This window comes from Apus apus, chromosome 3 (genome assembly GCF_020740795.1).
Source record: "Apus apus isolate bApuApu2 chromosome 3, bApuApu2.pri.cur, whole genome shotgun sequence".
NCBI lineage: Eukaryota > Metazoa > Chordata > Aves > Apodiformes > Apodidae > Apus > Apus apus.
The window spans coordinates 2,508,691-2,533,294 of record NC_067284.1 but is presented as its reverse complement, the minus strand read 5'-3'; the positions used below and the strand labels follow the sequence as shown (position 1 = coordinate 2,533,294).

Sequence of the window (24,604 nt, the reverse complement as noted above, 5' to 3'; positions counted from 1 at the left end):
ATCTGTTCAAGACCACAACCTCAAACCTAGAGACTTGCTCTCTCACCTCAGCGGTGAGATCACTTAAGCAAGATAGAGGCCAAGTTCAAGTCATGAATAAGCCTGAGGTGCCTTCAGCTGCTCCTCCCTAAACAACAAAGTTAAGCTATTTAATGATGGCAACACTGTCAGCACTTCCAACTGCACTAGCCCTGCTTTACATGCAATCCTTAACGTGTTCACTGTCCCAGGAATGAGAGGAAAAGCTGGTACAATTCTCTCATCTTGGGAGCCTAGACTTGTAAGAGGCAGGTCTTTGAATCACCTCGGGCAGAAAAGGTGCTGGTCCTAGAGTCCTCACTCTTTGGGAATGCTCTTACTACTAAGCTATTACTCAGGAGTGGGAGGGGTAGCATGGTTTGTTTTGTGCAAAGCCCATCTGATAGCTCTTCAATAAACATGCTTCAAGAACACCATGTTCTGCAAGCTCTGAGAGGAGATAGGAGGGAAACATTTAATCTCTGAATCCAGACTGAGGCTGAGCATAGGCTTGCAACTATTGCCACTGTTCCTACAGGCTCAGAAGAATCCTGAGTTTTGAAGTTCTGAGTTGAAGCATAAACACAAGCTTTCTGAACTCAGCTATTCTTAGAGCTGCAGAGTTGTCTTCCAGTGCCTTAGTGAAGACCAGGACCTTCGACCTGCTGAATAATTATCATACAGATCAGAGGAATTGCCAAATTGCTGACCCTAAGTGCCACAAATCTTAAGAAACCTTATTAAAAACACAAACAAAAACCAAACAAAAAAACCCACCAAAACAAACCCCAACAACTCTGTACTATAAAAACATCACGTTTCAAAAGCAAAGCATTCTTATGCTACAAACTGTCACAAGTTGAGTCTAGATTATTCCAACTTTCAGCTTCTAGGTTTACATTCTGCTACAGGGGGAAGTTTTTCTGCCAGGGTTACCTCTTTCTACAGTGCCATCTGTTGCAGAACCTCAGCTCTTTTACTGCAACTGTGAGCGCTGTATCAGAAAGTCGGGACAAACAGGTCAGCACTACAGTGAACTCTGTCTCAATCATGAACTCAATGTACACCAAATGTCTGAATCACCATTCAAATCATCCATAGGAGACTATCCAGTGCATACCCAGAGCTGTAAGCAGCAGCACAGTATTGCACATAAATACACCTCAAATATACAAGCTGTGTAACTCCCTCAGTTGCAAACATATAGTAAGGGAGTTAAAGCAATTGGAAAAGTATTTTCAGCTAAGAGGCCACATGCTCCAACACTCCCCCCCACCCTTCTCCTTTAATTAGAAATATCACCTATCCTCTGATGCATTAGGGCCTGGCAGAAAAACTTTGGGGATAGAGGTGGTCTGTTGGGTCATTGCTACAGCCAGTGCTGAACCAAGTGGAGCAGCCTTCCAGCTGGAGGAGGCCTGGCCATCAAGTCCTGCTGCAGGAGAGAAGCTCAGTTGCAGCATGAGTATTCAGGAAGCTTCCCCCTGCAGGATCCCTTTTAGCATGCCTAAGCATGTGCTTTGTGGTACTCTACAAAGAGCAAATAATCTATTTTCTTCTCACAACTGTGGACTGCCAATGACAAAGAGTAATCCCTTCCACTATCTTTCTTTATAATACTGGACAATTAACAGTATTTAAATAGGTTTTTTTTTCCAAAATTCAGCCTGGACAATGCAGTAGTCTTACTCTGCTTGTAATAAGAGACAATAAAAAAGTAGCAAACAGCAAAACTATCACACATTATTTTGCTTAACAGATAACCCAGTTCAACAGAAAAATTTATTTTAATCTCTAAACACATTAACTGGCTAATTTTTGTTCGATATGAGTTAAAAAGTATCAAAACATTTAATGTCTGGCTTCTCCCCCCAGCTAGAATCCACTCTTCTGTAATTTCTCAATTTAGAAAGTCAGTTATCTGCCATGGGCAGCTCTGCACCAGAGAGGGCAGTGATAGTTCATGTGATAATGGTTTTAAAGTGGAAGAGGGGAGATTTAGGTGAGAGATCAGGAATAAATTCTTCCCCATCAGGGCAGGAAGGCACTGGCCCAAGTTGCCCAGGGAAGCTGTAGCTGCCCCATCCCCGGCAGTGTTGAAAGGCAGGCTGGATGGGGCTTGTGCAGCCTGGGCTGGTGGGAGGTGTCCCTGCCCATGCAGGGGGTTGGAACCTGATGAGCTTTAAGGCCCCTTCCAACCTGTACCAATCTATGATTCAAAATTCTTCACTGGAAAGCTCATCATTAAAGTTAAGTGTCATTCTCCTACAGTTCTCTGGCAATTTCGTTTCCCTCTCTTGCTAGATCCTCCAGAAAAGGAAAACAGATGGCTCTTATTTTCTCCTAGAACTCATGCCAGTATTTTCTGATTAGATCAGGGAAAGTTTACACCAGGGCCTGCAACAGAAGACACCATCATACATACTCAGATTTCCTTCACAAACCTAGGCTTTTGGACCCCAGCTGTTTCCACAAATATTATTCCACAACAGAGGGTTTTGTTGCTTTGTTTGGCTTTTTTTTTTTTAGTATGTGGGAATGCATGTATCGTGGTTTGGAGAGGCAAGTTCCTGCTCTATGAGCACTCTTTCATTTTTGGATTTTTAAAGACATGAATGACAAGTCTTGATTAACACTTCAGAGATCAAATTTGGGAAGCTGCAGTTGAAGATAAATTCCTTATAAAACTCAGACACTGAAAACAAGGAATTAAAATAGTGGTGATCATTCCTTAATACATTAAGTGCTCCCATGATCTGGTTCACCTACTATCACAAAGTTATTAATATAGGCTCCTTTTTTCCCCTTCCTCAGAACTGTATCACTCATCATTGCTCTCACTTCTACATAGAGAAGTCAATCAGTTATATTATTTTAAAAGAAAACTAGTAAGATACCATCACCAACAACAATTACAGCCCATCTCATGAAGCTTTCAGCTTACTATTCTATAACCAGAAGTAGCACCAGACAGTACAGTTTTTCCAGAGTTTTAGAATAATAGATCTTAATTCACAGTGATATTACCTCATATAAAAAAAAATATGGAAATACAACTTGAGACATCAAGTCTCCCCCAGGTGTTCCTTCAAATTCACTACACCTTTCTGCAGTGAGTGCAACAGGTTCCATTGGTTTTGATCACCTGCATGTTCAAAAAATGTAAGAAACAAGAGGATATGGAGGCTATCCATAAAACAAACAAACAAACAAATATATAAAATATATATGTTTTGCTCCAGTACAGCTAGGGATCTGAAAAACTGCTTTTCATAGAATCAGAAGATCTCAGAGAATTGTAGAAAGGTTAAGTTTGAAAAGTGTTTTTGTTTTTTTAAAAAAAAACCAGGACAGCTTCCCAAGTATTTTTATCAAGTATTTATTGAGGGAACAGCAAGTCACTCAGCTTCCACGTAGCATTTTGAGAAGAATCTTCTTACTCAGCATGTTTTCATGCACATGCAGGAAGATTTATGACTACTGGGAACTACTTTTGAGCCACGTGGCTACCGTACCCCAGAAGGTCTGAGGCACAGGCATTGTACTTCCCCCAGCAACATGCAAACCTGTGACACACATTGCACTGCTGAACCCTCTGAGAGGGGGAACACAGGTGTCAGCCACAGCCATTGGAGGCACATCATGGCCTATCACCACCAAATGAATTTGTGCACTAGAAGCACCATGAAGCAGCCATATTTTTCACTGTTCTTAGCACTAATGATTTGCATTGTAAGTTCAGAGTATAGAAGACTTTACTTCCCCCCGACACCAGTGTGAGCAAACATATCAGCTAACTTTAAAAAGCAGAAAAAAGCCCCAAAAAACAGTCTATGCTTCAGTATCAGATATTCACCTAATGTATATATATACTTTACTACCTTTAGAATCTAAAATTTCAATATACTTTTTGTATTGCACAATGTAAAATATCTTCTGCATTAAAAAAGCTTTTATTCCTAGTGAAACCTTACCCAAAAAATTCAATCCTTTAACAGAAAGACCTGACACCAAGTAATGAAAGAGAAGCAACATTTGACCTTCCCAATTAACACATGCTCCTCTTCCAACAGATTCCAGACACCAGCCAAGCAGAGAAGCCATGTTCTGTGTAGTTAGAAAAGCAGAACACTAGAAGCCAAGATACCAACATGCTTTCTAAAAGCAGACAAGTATTTCCAGTTGGCTTCTTTTCCCGTGTACTGGAACAGAACAGTAGCCATAAACATGTCAGAATAAAGCTTCTCTTATAGAACACTATTTATACTTTGATTTCTAGGTAAATATAAGCAACTATTATAAACATACATGTTTGGTTGTTGTTGTTTTAAAAAAAGCAATCTAGCTAAATTTACAATGCTTCTAAAACCCTTTATGTAACACAAGCAGGAAGGAGAGAATGGACATATACGAAATTAGGGCAAATATAAAAAGCTATCTTGTCCTGATAAGGACTTATCTTCATAACAGGATGAGCTCCAGAAAATGTTAAATGCATGGCCAATTATTCAGTACTGTTAAACAGACATAAGTTTGTGCTCAGCATTGATTGGAAATTCAGAGAAATAGAAAGCTGAAGAAAAGTTTTTCCCCTATTCAGTCTTCCTTCTACATGGAAATCAGTGCAAATCTAAATTAGAACTAAAATTTAAATAAATGGAAAATCCAAACAAACAGTTTAATCTGAGTGGAATGTGCTGTTGGCAAATGGGCTGCATTTTAAAGCTCAAAGTTTTGTTGCACCAGAACACCAGAAACAGTGGAGGCTCAGCAACAAGCTGCCATGGAAAAATAACTTTCAGAAAAGAGGTTCCCTCCTCCTTCAGTTAGAAATTTAGTAATTAAGGAATACTTAAATAAAATGCCTATTTTGGAAGAACTGTTTAAAAACAATTCAATAGCAAGCAAGCATATCTCAGGGAGGAAAATTTAAATAAGAGGTTGTTACACTTGGAGTCAGAAGGCTGACAGAGCCAGACAGATATTTAGGGAGACAAAGGACTTGCCAAGTAAGACTTGCAACTGATAAAATCTTATTGATGACTCCAGAAAGCATAGAAAAGTAAAGAAAAGTTGCAATTTCTAATTCATTTACAGTAAAAAAAAAACAAAACAAACCACATTTTCAGAAATACTGTAATTTCCTTTAGCACAAAACCTGGATTGAAAGAAAACTCTTGTAGTTGCACAGGAGGAAGATTTACATCAGACTAAATAAGTAGCAGTATAAATAAGATGCATTCTAGCATCACCCCCATTTTTAAAATACCAGCCCAATGTACTTTGAGGTAATATTCAGACACCTAGTAAACAAGACTGGGAGATATTTCTGACACAAAATCACTTGAAAGAACATGTTTGGTTTCTACATAAAGCTGGAGTAAGGAAAAATGGTAAATTGTTTACTAGGTTTAAATAGAAATAAATCAGTTCACCTTCCCAACCCAACTTCTGGCAGTGGCCTAACCCAAGCTTTCCAGAGGAAAACACAAAGGGAAAAAAAAACACACAACAACAAAACAAAACAAAACCACACCAACAAAAAAAATCCCGAAGTCAAAGTCACTGGAAACATCACGAAAGTGGTAAACAAGAAAAACCACCACTTAACTTTTTGGATTTAATTCATGTATGTAGGTCCAAGGGAAGATTTCCATGTTTCACTTGATTTCTGGAGAGAGCACTGAGCTCTTCCCTCCTCCCCCTTAAACTGTAAACAACTTACTGGAATAGAAAACCATACTGACAGCAAACCATATTTTTGGAAATTTAAACACTAAGTATTCACAGGAAAATCTACTCAAGCTTTCAGAACTCTTTCTCTGTCCCACAATGGTATATTCAGTACTTTTCCACTGTGTTTGTTTTAAAAGGAGAAACCCTGACCTGAAGAAGAAAAAAAAAATCAAGAGTAAGAGGACAAAAGAGCAAGTCTTTCCCCAGGGCTCACTTTGCACTTGTCACAGTGAGACAATGAAATTTTCTTTTAAACCATGTAGCTTGGTCAAACGAATGGCAAATGTATTATTTTACATGACCTAGGAGTCCATCTTTTTTACTTAATGCTTTGTATATTGCATGCTAATTTCTTGTCCTGGTTTGAGAGGACCAGGATAAAAATTGTCTTTCCAAAACCTTTCCCAATTCTTAGTGCTTTTAATTTTGATTGTACATCTCAAGATGCATAAAATTCCTCCAGAGGTGAGCAAGGAGGATTCAAATGCATGCCAACCACCCCAGATTAAGACAGTTATTTACATACCAAGGAAAACAAATTATTATTTCACTTTTTTTCTTTTTTTTTTTTTTTAATAGAAATAAGTTGGCTTTTTGGCAACTTAAGAGCAGAACTTTTAGCAAAATCAATGCAGAGAGAAGGATCACACTGCTACCCATAAACCATTAGGATCAGAGTAAGAAAAATAATTTTAGATAAAGGACTGAGCTGACACTAGAATACACAAGACTGGAAAGGGTCATCTCCAGCTATGAGGTTATAAGAACATCCAGCTTCTAGAATTACCTCTTGAAAGAGAAGAAGGAAAAAAAAGCCATCTAAAACAGAGCTCTTGTGACTTAGCAACTACTAGATCAGGAGAACAAATGCTGTTCTTTACAAAAAGCAGTCAAGCTGAAGCATTCCTGGTTTCTACAGATCTCTAAATATTACCTCCTGTGAAAGAAATAAAAAGATAAAGAAAAAAAAGATCAGGAAACAAACCTTTTCTTTCTGCAAGCCACCAGTGCACACAGGGCAGTTCCTCACCTCATCAGTAAATAATAAGAGCTGAGGAAACATTTGTGTTCAATTTCTTCTGTTTGAAGCATTTCAATGCAATTAAAAAAACAGAAAGAAAACAACCAACCAAGCCAATATTATCAAATATGTGCTTCACTCTTCACTTCTTTTGAAAATAGTCAAGTTATGATGTCCTGAAGACCAAATGAGAAGAATCACTTAAGTCCATAATTTTACAGATCAAGTTACCCCAAGCAATTATAAGAAAAAGCTGACTAAGCAAAGGTAATTTCCATGCAAGAAGAATGTCATACAGCATGGGAAAGTATGGAAAAGCACACTGAAACAGCATTAGAAGTGACCCCGATACCTTACTTTACATCAGTGTGAGAACCTCCACTGTTTTCAAGCAACTCTTTACTCCAACCAAAGGCCTTCTCAGGGTCAGGGATTTCTGTAGTTGACAAGCTCAACAAAATACCATTTCCCTTGGTCTCTCTCAACAAACAGACTGAAGCCTTCAGAAGGAGGCAAGCAGTCATCTGAAGGAGGGAGGAGTCATACAATACAATCTAAGGACTATTGACAATTTAATTTTTTAAAAAAACATGTTCACACCCCTACTCAAAACATTCCCTAACATGTGAAGATTAAATTTTGTCCCTTAACTTCTCCAGCCAGGCTCACCACACTGCTACAGGCACATAATGCTTACAATAAACACTGTGGAGGTACAGCTCCTTTTGGAGGCTAGTAAGAGTGTAAATAAGACTAATCATTTAAGTGCATTACATTATTACTTCAGTATCTCTCCCAATGTTGAGAAGAGCAAGAGTATCTGAACTCCACAAAAAAAAAAAACCCAAACAACTTAACAGAAAAATGTGGCAGAAAAAATCTGGCAGAAAGACATGTGGCTTTTGGAGGGAGCAGCCCACAACACATAATTAAACCCATTCCACCTAGGCTGGAAGAGACAGAACATACTTTTGCTCTGAAGAGAACTCAGAAAAAAACCAATGTTTTCATCCACTTTACATAAGAGCATTATGGGAAACAAACTGATTGGGATATTGGCATTGTGAAGCAAGACTAGTCAGCTTCCAGATGGATCAGATCCATCACTGCCAGTGAGGATACTATATTTAAATTTGCAGGCTTGAACAGACTATCAGCTTCATCTGAGACACCCTTCTGTGGTGACTGACCAACAGGGGGAACATGAAGTAAGACACTGTCAAATTAACTTGGACATAAAATATCCCACAACCTGACAGATCAGCCTAGCTACACATTCCCAAGCTCACTAAAGAAAGTTCCTTCTGCCATCCAGGAAGGCTAAAAAAACTGAAGGAAAGTTATGAAGTAATTTATCAAATATTACACCAAAAGCAGGTTAAGGATTTGGGAAGTTAGCCAGTCTCCTGTAATACCAGAGTCATCAGGAAAAACCATTTGTGAGCAAGGAACATATCTGAGTTTCACTCTTCACAAGCATGCACCGCAGGGCTCAGACAGTGCATTCACAAAGAGGTAGTGAACTCTAGGTGAGAAAAATCTAGCAATAAAACAGAAAACTTATTACTATATTATCCTTAATGGACATACACAGGGGAACTACTACCTCCCCTCCTGGAAGAGGATTTATTTGTCCCACATACTATGGCAGAGGAAGAGGACAGGATGTCTGTTCTGGCTGTGACTAGAAGCCTTCTCATCCGTTCTGGGTGCTCATTCAATTTAAATCCATACAAGTATTTTGCCAGGATTTGGAGAGGTAAGGGTATTCCATTCCATGTCCCCACAGGTTATAACATGAGAGGATATATATCTGGCTGCTGACATGACCTGTCTCTAGTTACCTGCCCCTCTGGGATTCTGTGACCTTTATCTGCTAGAGCAGCAGGCCTAAGAAAACAGGGGGGTACTCAAGAGTCCTCCCAAGCCCACATGCTGCTGTTCAGTAAGAGACAGAAGTTCCAGAGCACAAGTTCCAGTGCTACACATCTGGGAAGTATAAAGGGAAAAGCCCTTAGAAGGTACATCCTTCCAAGCAGCTACCAACACAAAACACAGAAAGAGAGGCTGGAAGGAAAAATCATGCAGTTAGCAACGTTCTGCCTTTCCCAAGGGGAGATCAGATAAGGGGATCACTCCAACCTGATGCTTAGGAACAGTTTAGACAAAGTGTTCTAGTGATGAACTGGCCCAGGTTGCCCAGGGAAGCTGTGGCTGCCCCATCCCTGGCAGTGTTGAAGGGCAGGTTGGATGGGGCTTGGAGCAGCCTGGGCTGGTGGGAGGTGTCCCTGCCCATGCAGGGGGTTGGAACTGGATGATCTTGAAGGTCCCTTCCAACCCAAACCAATCCGTGATGATTCTGTGAACATCACTGGATAGCCTATGCATTGCTTGACTATCCTTGACATTCTCCCCCAAACATCTAACCAAAGTCTTGCTGGAATTTAGATCAACCAATTATTTGTTCTAGCTCATGCTTCCTTCCTCTTTGCAGCAGTCTTTCCACCCCTCCCTCCCCCGTTTATTTCGGAACGTATTGCCATTGCCTCCCTTTGAACTGACCATACCACCACCAATTTCATCCAGCTTTCTTCATCTTGTAGAACCTGTACTGGGTACCAGCTACCTGACCTTGCCTACCTTCTGGGGATGGTTTTCCATACAGTTTTACTTAGCTTGTTAATAAGAGTATCATGTGAATCTTGAGGATTTCCGTATATCAGAATGTTAATGTTACAGCCTCTCTCTGAACCACAAGGCCTGGTTACTCCCTCACAGAAGTAGAAATGCTGCATTTAAAATAATTTATCCTGGATACATCTGTTTTGACTGTTGCTCAACTTCTTTTTCTAGGCCTAAAAACATGTTTCATCACTGCTCCAGTATTTTTTTCTTTGAGCCTAAGTCAAAATCCACCGGTTTCATCTTCATCCCATCCCACATATCTCCTACTGCAGAGGTATGCACCACTATTTTATTTTTTTTTTTGAGTCTATTTCTTCCCTCCACTATCAGGTCTGGGATTGCTTCAGATAGAGGTTTTTTAAGCACCTCAGAATGAATTTCATCAGGCCCTACCAGATTGAAAATCTGTTGCTTATCCAAGCAACCTACAGTTTCCCCCCCCCAGTCTAGACCAAGCTCTGTGTATGCTTTTAACATGGCTATTAACTCCACTGCTGGATTAACCATTTCAGAGAACATTCCAATCACCTCAGCATTATCTGTTAATCCACTAATCTGTGGATCTCTTATTTCTTGCTTTCTTCCAGTATCCCTTTTAGCTACACCTGATAGTGGATTTGACTGTCCCCAGTTTTGTTCATGCATCTTTGTGCACTTTATGTGCATCTTCAGCAACACACATGCTTCTTGTGGTTACATCACTGAAGAGATAAACAGAGAGCAAAGTTCTTTTACATTATTAGTTTTCCCCTTCAGTGAAACATTTGGTACTACTGCATTACTTCTTACAGAGGCTGGGACCAGTTCCTTTCTTCCTTGTATTTGCCACCCCCCACCAATCAAGCTTTACATGCCAAATCCTAAGCTTTTTTTACATTTGTGGATTTTATCCTGCTGTTCTACCATCTTTTATCCTACAGAGGCTAACATCTTGTGGTCACTCCTGCACAACTTGCCTCCCAAAGGCACTCTCTTTGACAATCTAGAAAACTATTTTTATGAACGTACCTAGGTAAGCAGAGCCATATGTACTGTTCCGTCTTTTCCTAAAGACACTGGTTGGTTATGAGAGATTTTAAGTAGCAAATCTCATACTTTCAATAGTTCTGCTCCAGCTGCTGGCATACACCTTGTATTTACATTCCAGTCACATAGAGCTAATGGAGCTCATTGGGGCCTGGCAGAATATTTTGAATGATCAGGTGTTATGACCTTCCTCTGCTGTTCATTCCCCATGTATTTGTGTTCATCACAGAACCACAGACTGGTTTGGGTTGGAAGGGACCTTCAAGATCATCTAGTTCCAACCCCCTGCATGGGCAGGGACACCTCCCACCAGCCCAGGTTGCTCCAAGCCCCATCCAACCTGCCCTTCAACACTGCCAGGGATGGGGCAGCCACAGCTTCCCTTGGCAACCTGGGCCAGGCTCTCACCACCCTCACACTCCAGAATTCCCTCCTCATGTCTCACCTCAATCTCCTCTCCTCCAGTTTTCATCCATCCCCCTTGTCCTCTCCCTCCCTGCCCTGTCCAAAGCCCCTCCCCAGCTTTCCTGGAGCCCTTTCAGGCACTGGAAGGTGCTCTAAGGTCTCCCATAGCATACCAGGTGGAATGACCTGCTGTTCTTCAAGGTCATAAGCAATATGCTATAAATAAGTGCAAAATACTGCAGATGCAAGAAGACAGCAAAAAGCTGTGATATATTAGGGGTTTTATCTCAAAAACCACTCATCACATATTTTCATATGCAAACATTCAAACTTGTTTCAAGTGTTTAAAGCTTTGCAACTGAAATACCTTTAACTATTTAAAATACATATATGTATTTGGTCAAAGTGACTTCAGTGACCTTGCTTCTATAAATAAAAGCATGAAAGTCTTAATAAAAAAAAAAAAAGAAGGCTAGTTTGCTGATACTGTCTTTGTAATAATTCTTACAAAAACAATTTGTCTAATGAAATGAGAAATTAGATATACTATCTTTCATATAGATATATACATAAATATACACAGCATAAAATAAGAAACTCATCCTGCATGTAAGTAAAATCAACAGGAACTTACATTAAGCAATCATTTATTCTTATAGATTCTGATACAAGCAATCCTATTTGTTAATAATAGCATTAATGATACCAATAGCAAAGAAGAAAGATGCACACCTAGGATCTCACCGTACTTCAGAGGAATTTCCCACCCACTGCCCCTGCACCCCGTCCCCCCCCCCCGCCCCGTCCCCCCCCCCAAGAAGGAAAAAACCCAACAAAACCCAAAACAAAGGCAGGCTGAGAAGGATGCCATGCTGACCCAGGCTGCTGCCAAGCCTGCAGCTCTCACCAGCCTTACAATGCATTCTACCAACTTGCTCCAGACACCAGGTTGCAAAAAACACCAGCAGCACAGTTACTCATGCCTCAATATTTGTTGATTACAGGCAAGAGGGCACTAGCCCTAGAAAGAAGTAGCTATTAGACCAAATGGAAAACACAAGTATTTTGATTTCCTCACTGACCTATCCTGGATGCAGGGCAGACAGATGAAGGAAGCACATTTTATAATTCTACAGTTCAGGGAAAAAAAACCACCAAAATAAAAGTAGTCCAGGTTCAGACTACTTGTCCAAGTTGGACTGTCCCATGGGAGTTAAAGGGAGGGCAGCTACAATCCCAGGAGAACTCTCCTGCTCTGGGCTCTGTGTCATTTAATAACTTGGCAGATAATAAGGTTTAGACAGCATAATGGTACATATATTGCTGTGGCCTTAAAAATTGTTTCATATCCCAAAACAGGGAGATAATGTAATACAAGCAAGTCCTTTAAGCACTGATACCATTCTGATTTCATATTTTTATAATATTACTAAATTATTTACCTTTAGAATCACTGCTGAAAGCCATGAGTTCTATGGGATAATTATAGTTAATAGTTTGCTTTATCTGCCATCTTCATTGCAGAGATGTGGATTCAATTTCTCTCGGCCATGAAATCAAGAGAAAACCCTGTCATGCCTGACAATAGTCCATGGCATCCAAAATGGAAAACTTGGATTGGATTATTTCTTCCACAAATACAGATGCAAGGATTACAACAGAAACTTTTGGGTTTGAGTAGAGCCATAAGAACTAAGACTCACCACTCTATATTCACAGGATCTAGAAAACTTCCCTCTTAATCTACTGTGTAAAAAGAAGTAAAAAAGCAGCTTCTAAGGATTTTCTTAAAATAATGTATTTGATTTTATTTTGCTTAACTTGTTATTGAACCTTTACTGCAGCTTAGAATCCTAGAATGGCAGGTTGGAAGGGACCTGAAGGATCATCTGGCCCAACCTCTCTAGGCACTACTCTAGTTGACATGAGGTGGCTCAGCACCCTGTCAAGCTGAGACTTCAAACTGCCCAATGTGGGGGAATCCACCAGTTCCCTGGAAGACTATTCCAATGTTGGACTGTCCTCACAGGGAAAAATTTACCTCTTGTGTCCAACTGGAATCTCCCCAGGAGCAACTTGTCCCCATAACCCCTTGTCTTTTCCATGGGACTCCTTGCAAACAGGGAGTCTCCATCTTCTTGGCAGCCACCCTTTAAGGACTGGAACATGGTAATAAGGTCTCCCCTGAGCCTTCTCTTCTCCAGGCTGAACAAACCCACTTTTCTCAACCTCTCCTCATATGGCAGGTCCTCCAGTCCTCTGATCATCTTATGTGTATACAATTGGTTTCACATCTGTTATAAATTTCACAGCTATTATTATTAACCAAGCCAGCTACAACCTTGGGATTGGAACTTGCACTTGCTGTATGAAGATGAACGTATTTTCTACCAAAACTTTTTGACCTATTTCAAAAAGCTAGTAAAAAAAAGTTTCTATACAGTACTAATAGTTGAACATGTCAGTAACTTCATATATAAAAAGCTAAAAGGGAGTCATCAGATCTTATATTCTGACCTCCTCCAAGACTTAGGTGAGAGCTCACCACCTGTCTGGCCTTTGACTAGACTCTGATAACTTGTGCCTGATAAAACCAAGTCTTCCCTTTGCAGTCTGTTCCAGTGACTCATCATTCTCACTGGTAATGGACACACTTCTCACTGGGATTTTTAACAGGGAAGGAGCTGATTCAAAGGTGCCAGATTAAGTTTTCAATTTAATATTAAAGCTGCTTGGGTTTTGGGGTGGTTTTTTTTGTTTTGTTGATTTGGGTTTTCAAAGAAAAGCAGTCTAGCTGTCAAGCCTTTCACACAGACCACCTTGTAATTACAGCTTCTACAGCAAAACGTGCTTTGAGAAAGATGCCTCAGACAGCCCAAAACTGTGTAAGACAAATTAGACTGCATTTAGCACATTGCAGAGAAGTCAGACAAAACAAACAGAGCCTCTCTCGGCTTCAATGATCCAAACTCAGAATTTCTCTGAACCACTTCAAAGTAGGACAGAGCAAAAATGGATCTATGTAAGAGTTCCTTTAAAATACATGTGTATTATATAGAAAATACACCTATTTAATGTTTTTATATCATACATATATATGCTTGTATTATTATTATTATTATTATTAATATTATTATTACATATATAATGAATACTAATTATTATTTCCCCCTAGATTCCCCTCTATTGAACCTGCTTATGTTCAGGGAGGAAAAGCACAGCAGTGGGAATCGGGCAGCCTACTCCAAGCCCAGCTCTACACATTCGTTGTGATTAAAAGAAACACCTTAACTTCCTTTTCCTTCAGTATTTTTAGCAGTGCTACTGGACCGGTCGATACAAGCCCTGCCTCAGAATTTCAAGACCTTCTCAAAAACTTGAGGTGAGCAGGAGTATCTATAATTAGACTGTAACACTGGAAGATTACAACGTAACATTTATTTTTGTTAGCATAAAAGGTCACTAAATGTAATCCTCTACTGGCTAGACCGCCTGTGAGCTACAAAACCCAGTTTTGATCGTACTGATTCCAGTGGATAAACGATTTACCAAGAAATAACACCAACAAAAAAGGGAATCTTGACAGGCTCTGCTTTAACAGCCTTGAAGCTCAGACAGCTTTTAAGAGCCAGAAAGCTTCCTGCCCCGGTTTATATCGTTTAACTGTCCCCTCTGAATGTTTATACACCAATCTTTCCTGCTTTTGTAGGAAAGCCAACCTGGCATGATCACAGCACCGGTCACACAGATGAAAACGAGGTGCTGCGAGCGGGACGGGGCCGGGAAAAGCCCCGGGGAAGCCCGCGGGGGGAGGTCCCGGCCCCGTCCCACGGCGGAGGTGGGTCCGCCGCGCTTACCTGCACCCCGCCGAGGATCGCCTCGCTCTTCTCCCTCACGTCGGGGAAAGGGCAGCGCTTGGAGAGCATCAGCAGCCGGGCCAGCACCTCGCTCAGCCCATCCCGGGCGGCGGGAACCAGGAGCCCGTCGGCGGCCCGGCTGGGCGGTACCGGCGGCACGGGAGCGACGGTTTCGCCTCGGCGGAGCACGGCTTGTCGGATGTGATCCAAAGCGGCGGCTCGGGTGGCCGCGTCGCGGCTGCACAGCCCGTCCCAGCGCACCTCGCCTTCCCGCTCCTCCATCAGGCCGCCCGGCGGCTCCGCCAGCGCCTCAGCGGGCCCGGCGCCCCATGGCGGGTTCCCCGCAGCCGCCAGCCCGCCCACAGACACGACCGACGCGGCGGCGGCGAACGGAGAAACCGCTGCCCGCGCCTCATGGAGGGCAGGGCAGGGCAGGGCAGGGCAGGGCAGGGCAGGGCAGCTCCCGGGACCCGCCGCCCACCGCCGCCGGGGCTGCCCAGCCAGCGGGGGCTTCGCCTCAGCCGGCGGGGAGCGGGGCAGCCACCACCCCGCAGAGCCGGCGGCTCCTCCTCCCCGCCCCAGGCATGGAGGGAAAGGGGGACGGCCCCGGCGCTGCCTCTACCGGAGCGGGGCGGCTCCCTCGGTCCTCCCCGCGGGGCCGGGCCGGGCCGCCACAGACCCCGGGAGGATCCCCTCAGAGGGGCCGGGGAGGCGGGGCGGGGCAGAAGTAGCTCCGCCCAATCGCGGGAGCCCCCCTACATGACGGACACGCCTGTCAGCCAATCGCCTTTCAGCCCTCGCTGCCCACGGTCCAATCGGAGCGGGGAGTGGGGGGCGGGAAGGGAGGCAGCGCCCGCAGGGGCTGATGGGAGGTGTAGTCCCCGCGCCTCGCCAGAGGGGCCAGGCCGCGTTGCGGGGCCGCTCCCGCAGGGGTGGGCGGCCAAAACCCCCCCGCTCCCACCGCGGGACCTGCCCAGGAAGGGTAAGAGAGAGCGTTCCCTGCCGCTTCTGCACAGCTGCCGTGTTGTTTTTTTTCCCCTCGTGGTGTTGTGGGTCGCTGTTTTTGGTGTGTGTGTGTGAGGGAAGCGGTGCCCGCTGGTGGGTTCGGCCTCAGGGGTTTGCGTTGGCAGAAACAAATAAAAAACCAAAAAAAGTGATTTAAGCAGCTGCGGTGGCTCGTCAGAGAGGTCCGCCTGGGCAGGAGGCTTTGATGTCGCCTGAGTAAACACATGGGCGGAAAGGCAAAGCAGAAACAGCCTGTGCAAGCACCTTCAGCCGCTGGGGCATGAGGGGGAGGGACCCCGGGAATATTCCCACTGGGTGACAGTTTCGCAGCGCTGTAATCCGGATTTATCCTTTTTTTTTTCAGGTTTTTTAAGGTTGATGAGCCTGGAGAAGAGCAGGCTCAGCAAGGGTCTTATCCGTGTATATAAATGCCCGAAGAGAGGGTGCAAATAGGGCAGGGCCAGGCTCTGCTCAGGGGTGCCCAGGCAGGACCAGGGGCAGGGGGCACAAACTGCCACCCCCTGGGAGTGTTGAAGGGCAGGTTGGATGGGGCTCTGAGCAACCTGGGCTGGTGGGAGGTGTCCCTGCCCATGCAGGGGGTTGGGTTGGGACTGGATGGTCTTGAAGGTCCCTTCCAACCCAAACCGGTCTGTGATACACAGGAGGCTCCCTCTGAACATCAGAAAACACACTTTTTTTACTGCAGGGGTGAGCAGGCACTGGCAGGTTGCCCAGAGAGATTGTCTTTATCCTTGGAGATACTCAAAACCCTCTGGACATAGTCCTAGACAGCTGGCTCTAGGTGGCCCTGCTTGAGCAAGGGGGGTTGGACCTGATGACTTCAAGAGGTCCCTGCCAACCTCAACCATTCTGTGATTAACTGCAGGCCGCTACCAAATGGGCTGGTATTCTGGTTTCCCTGGCCATACAGCTTCCTTCCTTCCTTCCTTCCTTCCTTCCTTCCTTCCTTCCTTCCTTCCTTCCTTCCTTCCTTCCTTCCTTCCTTCCTTCCTTCCTTCCTTCCTTCCTTCCTTCCTTCCTTCCTTCCTTCCTTCCTTCCTTCCTTCCTTCCTTCCTTCCTTCCTTCCTTCCTTCCTTCCTTCCTTCCTTCCTTCCTTCCTTCCTTTTTGCAGGGGGGAAAAAAAAAGAGGCATTTTTAAAAGAAAGTTAATTTCAGTCAACTCACTTCCTTGATCCAGGTCACCTCTTGGCAGAGGAGAAAGAAACAGATAAAGGCAGAATGACCCATTTGCAGCTGTCACATTAAAACAATCCTAAAACTACAGTTTTGAGTCTACTGAAATGCAGAAGAACTCTTGCAAGGAAATTAGAAACAGGACATGGAGCCTGTAGGGTCGTGCATAAATATTTTACATTTCTCATGCACATCTTTCCCACTCTAAAATTCAGACCTCAAAACTGAAGTTAAAAGCAGAACAAACTACTTCACATTCCACAGAAAAAACACAGAAACTTCTCCTGAGTCCAGGAACTGAGCTTGGGCTGGCTCACCAACACCAGCCATCAACAGCTCTGTTATTTGTAAAGAATCTGGTTTCTTCATCTCTCATTCCTTTCAGTTTTTTTGGCGTGGTTTCTCCCAAGCTTGCAAAATAAGTGTAGTTCTGTCATTACCTGTACCTTTCAAGGAAGACCAAGCTCTTTCTCCCATAAAATCCTTTCCACAAGGAGTCTGTGAGCCATTGTTTGGTGGTGTGGACAGGCCTGGACTGCTTCATGCAGCTGCTTCCTCTAGGGCCTTGGCACCCTTGTGAGCAACGTGTCTCCTGAAATCATTACTGCCTGTAATAAATGTGAGTCTTCTCTAAGAACTCAAGGCCTCCACCCATCATAGCTGATGGGTTCAAAGAAAATAATTCTGCCAGTGCCTTTTATGTTTTGTTGGGGTTTTTTTGTTTGATTTTTTGTTTGTTTGTTTCATTAGCTACTGTTTCAGCTTCCTGTCCTGATCCCTGTTCTGTCCTTACTCCTTGTGGTCTCCCAGTTTTCTTGTGAACAGGCATGTCACATAGGCTTGCTTTATTTCTATCCACATTTTGATCTTCAGAAATTGGAGAGATTTTATTTTTCCCTGATAATCCTGTGTTTGCTGGGTGTCTCTGACAACAACTGCATACATCCAGGGTCAGTAAAGTGAACCAGAATCAGAACTGAAGGCCTGGTGTTGGACTTTGGGATGGCTCTGTTCCCACACAATGCTGAGATTGATTGGAAGTCCCAGCACTGCCTTTTATCTTTTAGATGTTGTTTTTTCCACTGCCTGCAAATGAACTCTGGCTACAGGAAACAGATTGTGAAACTTGCTCCAAGGCCTTAACTTCAGATTTTTCAGCCCTTTGTTTTATAGATTTTAATGTAGCACTTTGGTAATGGAGATGAAGGTGGCTTTATTTTTTCCATCCCAAATCTCTGCAGTTTTCCAGTACTGTGTCAGGCTTCTCCATGTACTGCAAGACATTGTGGAAATCAAGGTCAAAGGCTGCTAGTGGAATTAATCAAGAGACTGAAGTCAGGGGAATGTGTTTGTCTGATTTGAGTGTTCACTGCCTGATCTTGGTGTGCTTGGTTTTGATCCCTAAAGAACGGATGAGAGAAAGGCAGAATTATGAAGGAAACAATCTGGCAACTCATCCAGAATTACAGCATTTGACTTTTTAAAAAGATAAGCTGAAGAAAAACAAATTTGTGGCTGTTTTAAACCTCAGTATTTCCTTCCTTAATTATTTATCAACTTCCCTCTTTTTTTAACTAGATAAGAACTTCTATAGCCATATACAAGTGATATCCCAAAGCAGAAATATCTTTTGAAAGTACAGTATAAAGCTGTTGTATTCATGTCCTTTCTAAGAAATAAATTATATTTACTTTTGAAAGTGTTTTCTGGTTTCTGTATGTCACAAAAGAGCACACTTGGGTGATTTCTGGAAAACACAATAACACAGTAAAACTTGTTCAGCTTTGAAGGAACTGCTTTTTAAAATTAGATTCCTTCAACTGCTTTTATTTACACCTGGTTTTGTTCAGGCTTATTTCATTCCAACTAGTAAATACCTAGGATGGGATTGCTCTTCTAGAAGTTCACCCTCCCCTTTTACACCTGGGGTTTGGCATGTTGCTGCAGTGTCTGGGCACTCCACAGTATTTAATGTGTTTTTCTTCACATCAGCCCTCTGAGGAAGCAAAGCCCTGTGCCTCCTGTTCCTGCAGAGAGACACCAGAATGCCAGAGGCTACTCCTCTGTCTTTGAACTGAGACCCAAGCTTAGTGTCAAGCCCAGACTCATGTTTTCATCCCAACAGACTGGCCTCAATGATTGAGCAAGCGACAGCGTAAGATGTAGGAGAACTTGTGGCCTCCTTTCACTTCTGAGCACATGTTTGTGTATCTCCCAGGTGTTCTGGCCTACTTTATGTTTTACCAAACTGCCACCCTGCCTCCTTAGAGGTCGCAAATGCAGCAGGGGTGGGTAAGGCAGCCACCAGCTTTTTCCTAGGGGACCATATCTTTCTGGCAGAAACACTATGAAATAGTTTTAAGCTGAAGCATGTGTTGTTTTGAGAAGAGCTGGGCTGTAGCATAGCAGAACTACAGACCATTTCAAGTCATAGAATCATAGAATAATTTGGGTTGGAAGGGACCTTAAAGATGATCAAGTTCCAACACCCCTGCCTTGAGCAGGGAACCCAACCACCAGACCAGGTTGCACAAAACCTCATCCAACCTGGCCTTAAAAACCTCCAGGGATGGGGCATCAACAACCTCCCTGGGCAACCCATCCCAGTTCCTCACCACCCTTGTAGTGAAGAATTTTTTCCTAATATCTAACCTAAATCTCCCCTCTCCCAGTTTAAAACCATTACCCCTTGTCCTATCACTGTCTTCTGAGATGAAAAGCCCCTCCCCAGCTTTCCTGTAGACCCCTTTCAAGGACTGGAAGGTCTCTTCTCCAGGCTGAACAGCCCCAACTCTCTCAGCCTGTCTTCATAGCAGAGCTGCTCCAGGCCTTTGATCATCTTGGTAGCCCTTCTCTGGAAGTCCTGCTGAGCTGTGCTAGCTCTCTGGCTGTGCTCCATTTGGCTGTATAAATGTAGCTGAAAGACTACGGGCTAGACCCCGGAAAAGTGCATGAGTAAGCTAAACATTTATATCCATTGAGCAGCCACCTGAACTCTGCTAGACTGGATAGAAATATCCAGAATTGTCCCGAGCTGGACATCTTGGCACCTCTCTCCCCTTTGTGCTCACTTGTTGTTTAGGAAGTAGGTGGAGCAGCTCCAGCAGAGGTCCAGCTGAGAGGAACATCTCCAAGCCAAATAGGTCAGGTTCTTCTGTTGTAGTCACAGTTGGCTTCAGTGCCCAGCTGCCTTTGGTCGAGTGCTCACCTTGAGTGCAGTAACCCAGCCATCACAGCATCAGCTTTGAGCTCAAGGGAATTTACATCAACATCTTGTAACTCCAAGAAGAGCATCCCGGATGCTGAGAAGGACTGCAAAATGGAAGGGAAGCATTCATCACCTCACCTGTTGAAGCTGTGTCCCTCTTGGGAAGGAAAACCTGTGGCACTGGTGTGAACTACAAGGAAGGAGACACAGGGAGCTGTAGGCACTTACTCCTAGTTTCTAGTAGCTATTCCCAAGCCAGTGCTTTTTTTTTTTTATCCAGGGACTATTCACTACAAGGAAAGCATAAATAAAACTCAAGACTCGCTTCCAACAATTAACCTGGATGAGACAGATACATCCCTGTTTTCCTCAGTCTTTTGCCTCAGCTGCCTTATCCTTGTAAGAGTCTAGGACAAGACTCTTACACGTTTCTCCACGCAGGGTCATAACTTCAAACGAAAAGGTGGTGACTCCCTGTTTCCTTCCTGCTCTTCCTCCTCCCATTCTAGCACGGTGGTCAGGGATGCTGCATGAATGCTCCCCAGGAACTCCCACTTCCTGGCCAATGCTCTACCCACAGGGTAACAGCTCAGAGAAGGTGGACACTGTTTCCTCCAGCTGCACTATAAAAGAAAATGAACACTGCTGGTTGGGAATCTTTGATCTGCTGACAGCCTGATAGGCCTTTTAGACACCTTTGGCAGGCTGGCTGTTAACACAGACCTCGGTGTTTTCCAGTAATAACACAAAAATGCTGTGGCCAGCAGCCATATGAAATGAAGTCACAGACCAGAGAAGCTACAGGGGCTCTTTATTCATTGTTTGAAATAACAGATTTTGGCATTCACCACCAGAAGAAGAGTCCAAATTCTGAGTCCCAAGAGGACAAAGGTGCCAAGCATCAGGGTGGGACCTGACACACTTCCATGCTCATAGTTTCCCTGCACAGAGCTTTTGTTAGCTCCTCACTCAGCATGCTGCTTGTTTTGGCCTATACCTGCACTTCTTTTACACGCAGGGAATGAAAGCCTCTCATTACCAAACCCAAGAATCAGCCCTGAGGTTGGGAGGCTCATTGTATCCTGGAAAGTTATCAGTCCCTTATCAGTCTCATCCCTCTGTGATTTATTAAGGTCACACAGAACAGCAAGAATTTAATTCAAGTCCCTGAGATCCACTGAGTTACCTTGCAGTCACAAACTGTGTCTCTAGTTAATATGGGAAAAATGTCTCTTAAACAATTTAAAATCAACAACTGAAGTTAGTTTTATGCATGCAACATTGTGCAGCATTTCATGGTATCTCATTGTGATTTTTCATGCATTTCTGAAGTCATCATGCAAGTTTAAATATACAGATGATATTAAACAAGTTTACTGTTGCATAGCTCTGAGTGTTGTAATTTTTCCCAGACAACTCAGGCCAGAAGCAGTGACAGATCATTTCTGCATTTTTTTAATATTTGCTTTATCATATGAAATACAAACTATTTGGCATTAATATTTAGGATATCGTGCCTGTTCAAAATGCAGAATGTGGATGTGTTGGAGTGTGAATATTCTGAGTCATGTAAATGTGGTATTATTTAAATTATTCCTCAACAAAATAGGTCTCCAAAATAAGGTGGAGGAGCTGTCCTGACTGAAATCTGCTTGCTGTTTTTATGCATCTTTAAAGACAAGCCTTGCTGACAAATGATGGCTTTGAGATTCATTTCTTGCTAGGAGTGAAACTTATTTTTTCCTTGTTAGTATTTTTATTCCTCTCCTTTCTTTTCTCAGGTTGCCTGATGTAAAAATGCAGAATGGAGTTCTTGTTCCCTGCCTGGTGCCTAGTTGTCAGCAGCACAGGAAAATGTGAAAAAAAAACCAAACTAGAAGCAGTAATAGGTAAAAGGAGACAATTCCTATGAACAATTATCCACTTTGTGTTTCTCTGCTCATCCATGTTATGGTCTTCTAGTTATCTGGCTAAAAATCTACCTCCTACTCCATCTCCATGCTAGTTTAAAGAATGTTGGATGTGACACTTTCCCTGAGAAAGTATTGGGGAAAAAACAGAAGTTTACTTTGAAAATGAATTCCAAGGCAGTGGTGGGGACACAATCTGCATGTTTCATCTGCCTGGAGGGCAAGTTGCAACGTTCAGAACCATCTTTCAGTGATCGCATTAAATATTTGAGGCATAAAAGGTGAAAATTATTGTGTGGTAGAAGTGTTTACAGTGAGTGAGTCAGTACTTGCAATAACTATCCCCTGCCTCATTACATTTCTTGACTATGATTGTCATTTTGACCCACTCTTACATTTACCCCACCTCACCCTAATACGTCTTTTTGCTTTTGCATTTGTCCTTCTAATGTCTGATTTTTCTGCCTGTGCACAGATACACAGTCCTAACTGGAGACAGCTGCCCTTGGACACAGCAAAGTCTTCATGCTTTTAATCAAGAGTCAATAGCCAGAGCCAGTGATTTCCTCTTGCCTTCCCATCTATCAGGACACATACTCCACTTTGCCCTCAAGGAAGCTGGGAGAGCTTTTTCCAATCTAATGAGCAAAAGCACATTTTTGAGGGTGAAGAGAAGTGACCACGCTGAGCAAACCACGTATGGAAGACAATGTGATGGTACCATCAGCAGGCAATAACAGTGGGGAGAAGTAACTTTTGGGAGATGGTGAGGAGAGCACGTTCAATGTCTACATCAGTCAGGGTACTAAGAGCAGGCAGCGTCTGTTGGAACTGCATTCTAAATGTGAAGGGGGAAAAAGGCCTCTTCACTTTGTAAAAAACCCTAACTTTTTATGCTAGGAGAGGGAGTGAGGGAAAAAGAAGACCAAAGAAAGAAGAGCAAGGAACAAAGAATGAAGGAAAAGAGGAGATGAAGAAGAGAAAGCAACTGTAACATGGGGGTGTAGGAGAAAAGAAGAACGGAACTACGAGGGAAGCAAGGAAGTAGATTAGTGAGCATTTCTAATACTTGGTTTTGTGTTTTATGCTTGTTACAAAAAAAGGTTCTATTTAATTGCTTTGGTCTGATTAAAGACTTAGAAATGTGCTTTTGATAACCCTGTTTTAAGCCAGATGCTTTCATGCTACATCGTGTCTAGTTACTAGATAGGAATTTGCAGTCTTGCTCCTCGGAATGCTACCTTCAGTCACCATCTGCTCACACAGGTTAAAGCAGCTCCCACCAACTCCATTTCCCCACAAATACTGCATATGATTTTATCCTGTACGTATGAATGGAGGCCAAATTTTAGGAGGAATTGGGTCTGCTGTGCTCACTGAAGAAAACTGCAAAACTCTAATGACATCATGGCCCTCCCTGATTGCTTGCTGCACACGGCCAGGTTAGAACCCCTCCCTGAAAAAAATTGCTTTAAAAAAAAAAAATCCCTGTTTTTTCTCCACCTGGTTATTGCTTTGCTTGTTCCCAAAGTACTAGTGTAACTCATTCTGTTGTCTTTCTTCCTCTTGTTTTGTTCTCTGTCTTTGTCTCTAGCAAACAGGAACTAGAAAAATATCAGTATGAATGCTTAGAAGGTGTGACACGGTGAAATAGAAGACTTAGGAGGGTTTTTTTCACTAAAGTACCAGGTTTTACCACACTTCACAGTGCATACAGTGTCATGAGAAAACACAGACTGTAATTTCTTTTCCTTTTCTTATAAGACTGAAAAAACCTTCTGCATAAGACTTGAAATCCAAGGATGAGCAGGCTTTGCTACAGTAGTATCAAAGAAGAAACCAGGCACTTCACCTGGATACATCCAGTTCTCAGGCTGTCAGTTTTTATCTCGCAATTTGTACAACAAACTGACTCCTGTGGATTTGCCTGTTTTTTAAAAAACTCCCCAAGTTCCTTAATTGCCCTGAGAAACTTTGGTCATTTGCTCTAAACTCATCAATCACAAGTGGGACTTGGCAGAACTTAAAAACATTGTTGAAAAGCCTTATTGATCCAGTGAGGTTTCACTTCCTGTTAGTTTTGCAGCTGTCACCTTTCCATTTCTAGCTCAGATTAAAGAAGACAAATGAGTACCAGTTAGTTGGATATGTCCTGAGCAAGGTCATAACCTTTCAGGCTGATTGAAGTGGCTGTGTCAGGATGCTAGAGACTGGGTGTTCCCAAAACAACAGCACAGTTTGCCTACAACATTAATTATTGTTGTGGAGTCTCCTTCTCTGAAGGCTTTCAAGACCCATCTGGACATGTTGCTGTGTGACCTGCCCTGGGTGTTCCTGCTGCAGCAGGGGGGGTTGGACTCGATGATCTTCAGAGGTCCCTTCCAACCCCTGTGTTTCTATGATTTCCTTTTGTCAGTGGAAGGGCTGTTCTTTGTCTCTTGGCAATAAGGCTGAAAGAGCGTTGCAGCACAGCTAGAACAGCTGATCAAGCTGTTCCCTGGTTCTCAAAGGAAAATGAAAAGGGGGAAAAAAATAGAC

General features: G+C 43.1%; 2 protein-coding genes across 7 annotated transcripts in view; one reads left to right on the top strand and one right to left on the bottom strand.

The window, feature by feature from the left end:
- SESN1 (sestrin 1) overlaps window positions 1-15,413 on the bottom strand; it is a 75,576-nt gene extending 60,163 nt beyond the window's left edge. The window contains exon 1 of the mRNA XM_051613122.1: window positions 14,749-15,413. Coding sequence (XP_051469082.1) covers window positions 14,749-15,030 — 282 coding nt within the window. The 5' untranslated portion in view covers window positions 15,031-15,413. The remainder of the gene's footprint in view (window positions 1-14,748) is intronic.
- A 222-nt stretch (window positions 15,414-15,635) lies between these two features.
- The window catches only part of CEP57L1 (centrosomal protein 57 like 1), a 33,471-nt gene continuing 24,502 nt past the window's right edge, over window positions 15,636-24,604 (top strand). For 4 of the 6 annotated variants that reach the window (XM_051613142.1, XM_051613145.1, XM_051613140.1 and 1 more), the window contains exons 1-3: window positions 15,636-15,730; window positions 21,938-22,045; window positions 22,542-23,118. The gene's annotated coding sequence lies outside the window, so the exon portion shown is untranslated. Of the gene's footprint in view, window positions 15,731-21,937; window positions 22,046-22,541; window positions 23,509-24,604 lie in introns of all 6 variants that reach the window. The other 2 variants (XM_051613144.1, XM_051613141.1) reach the window with 2 other exon arrangements.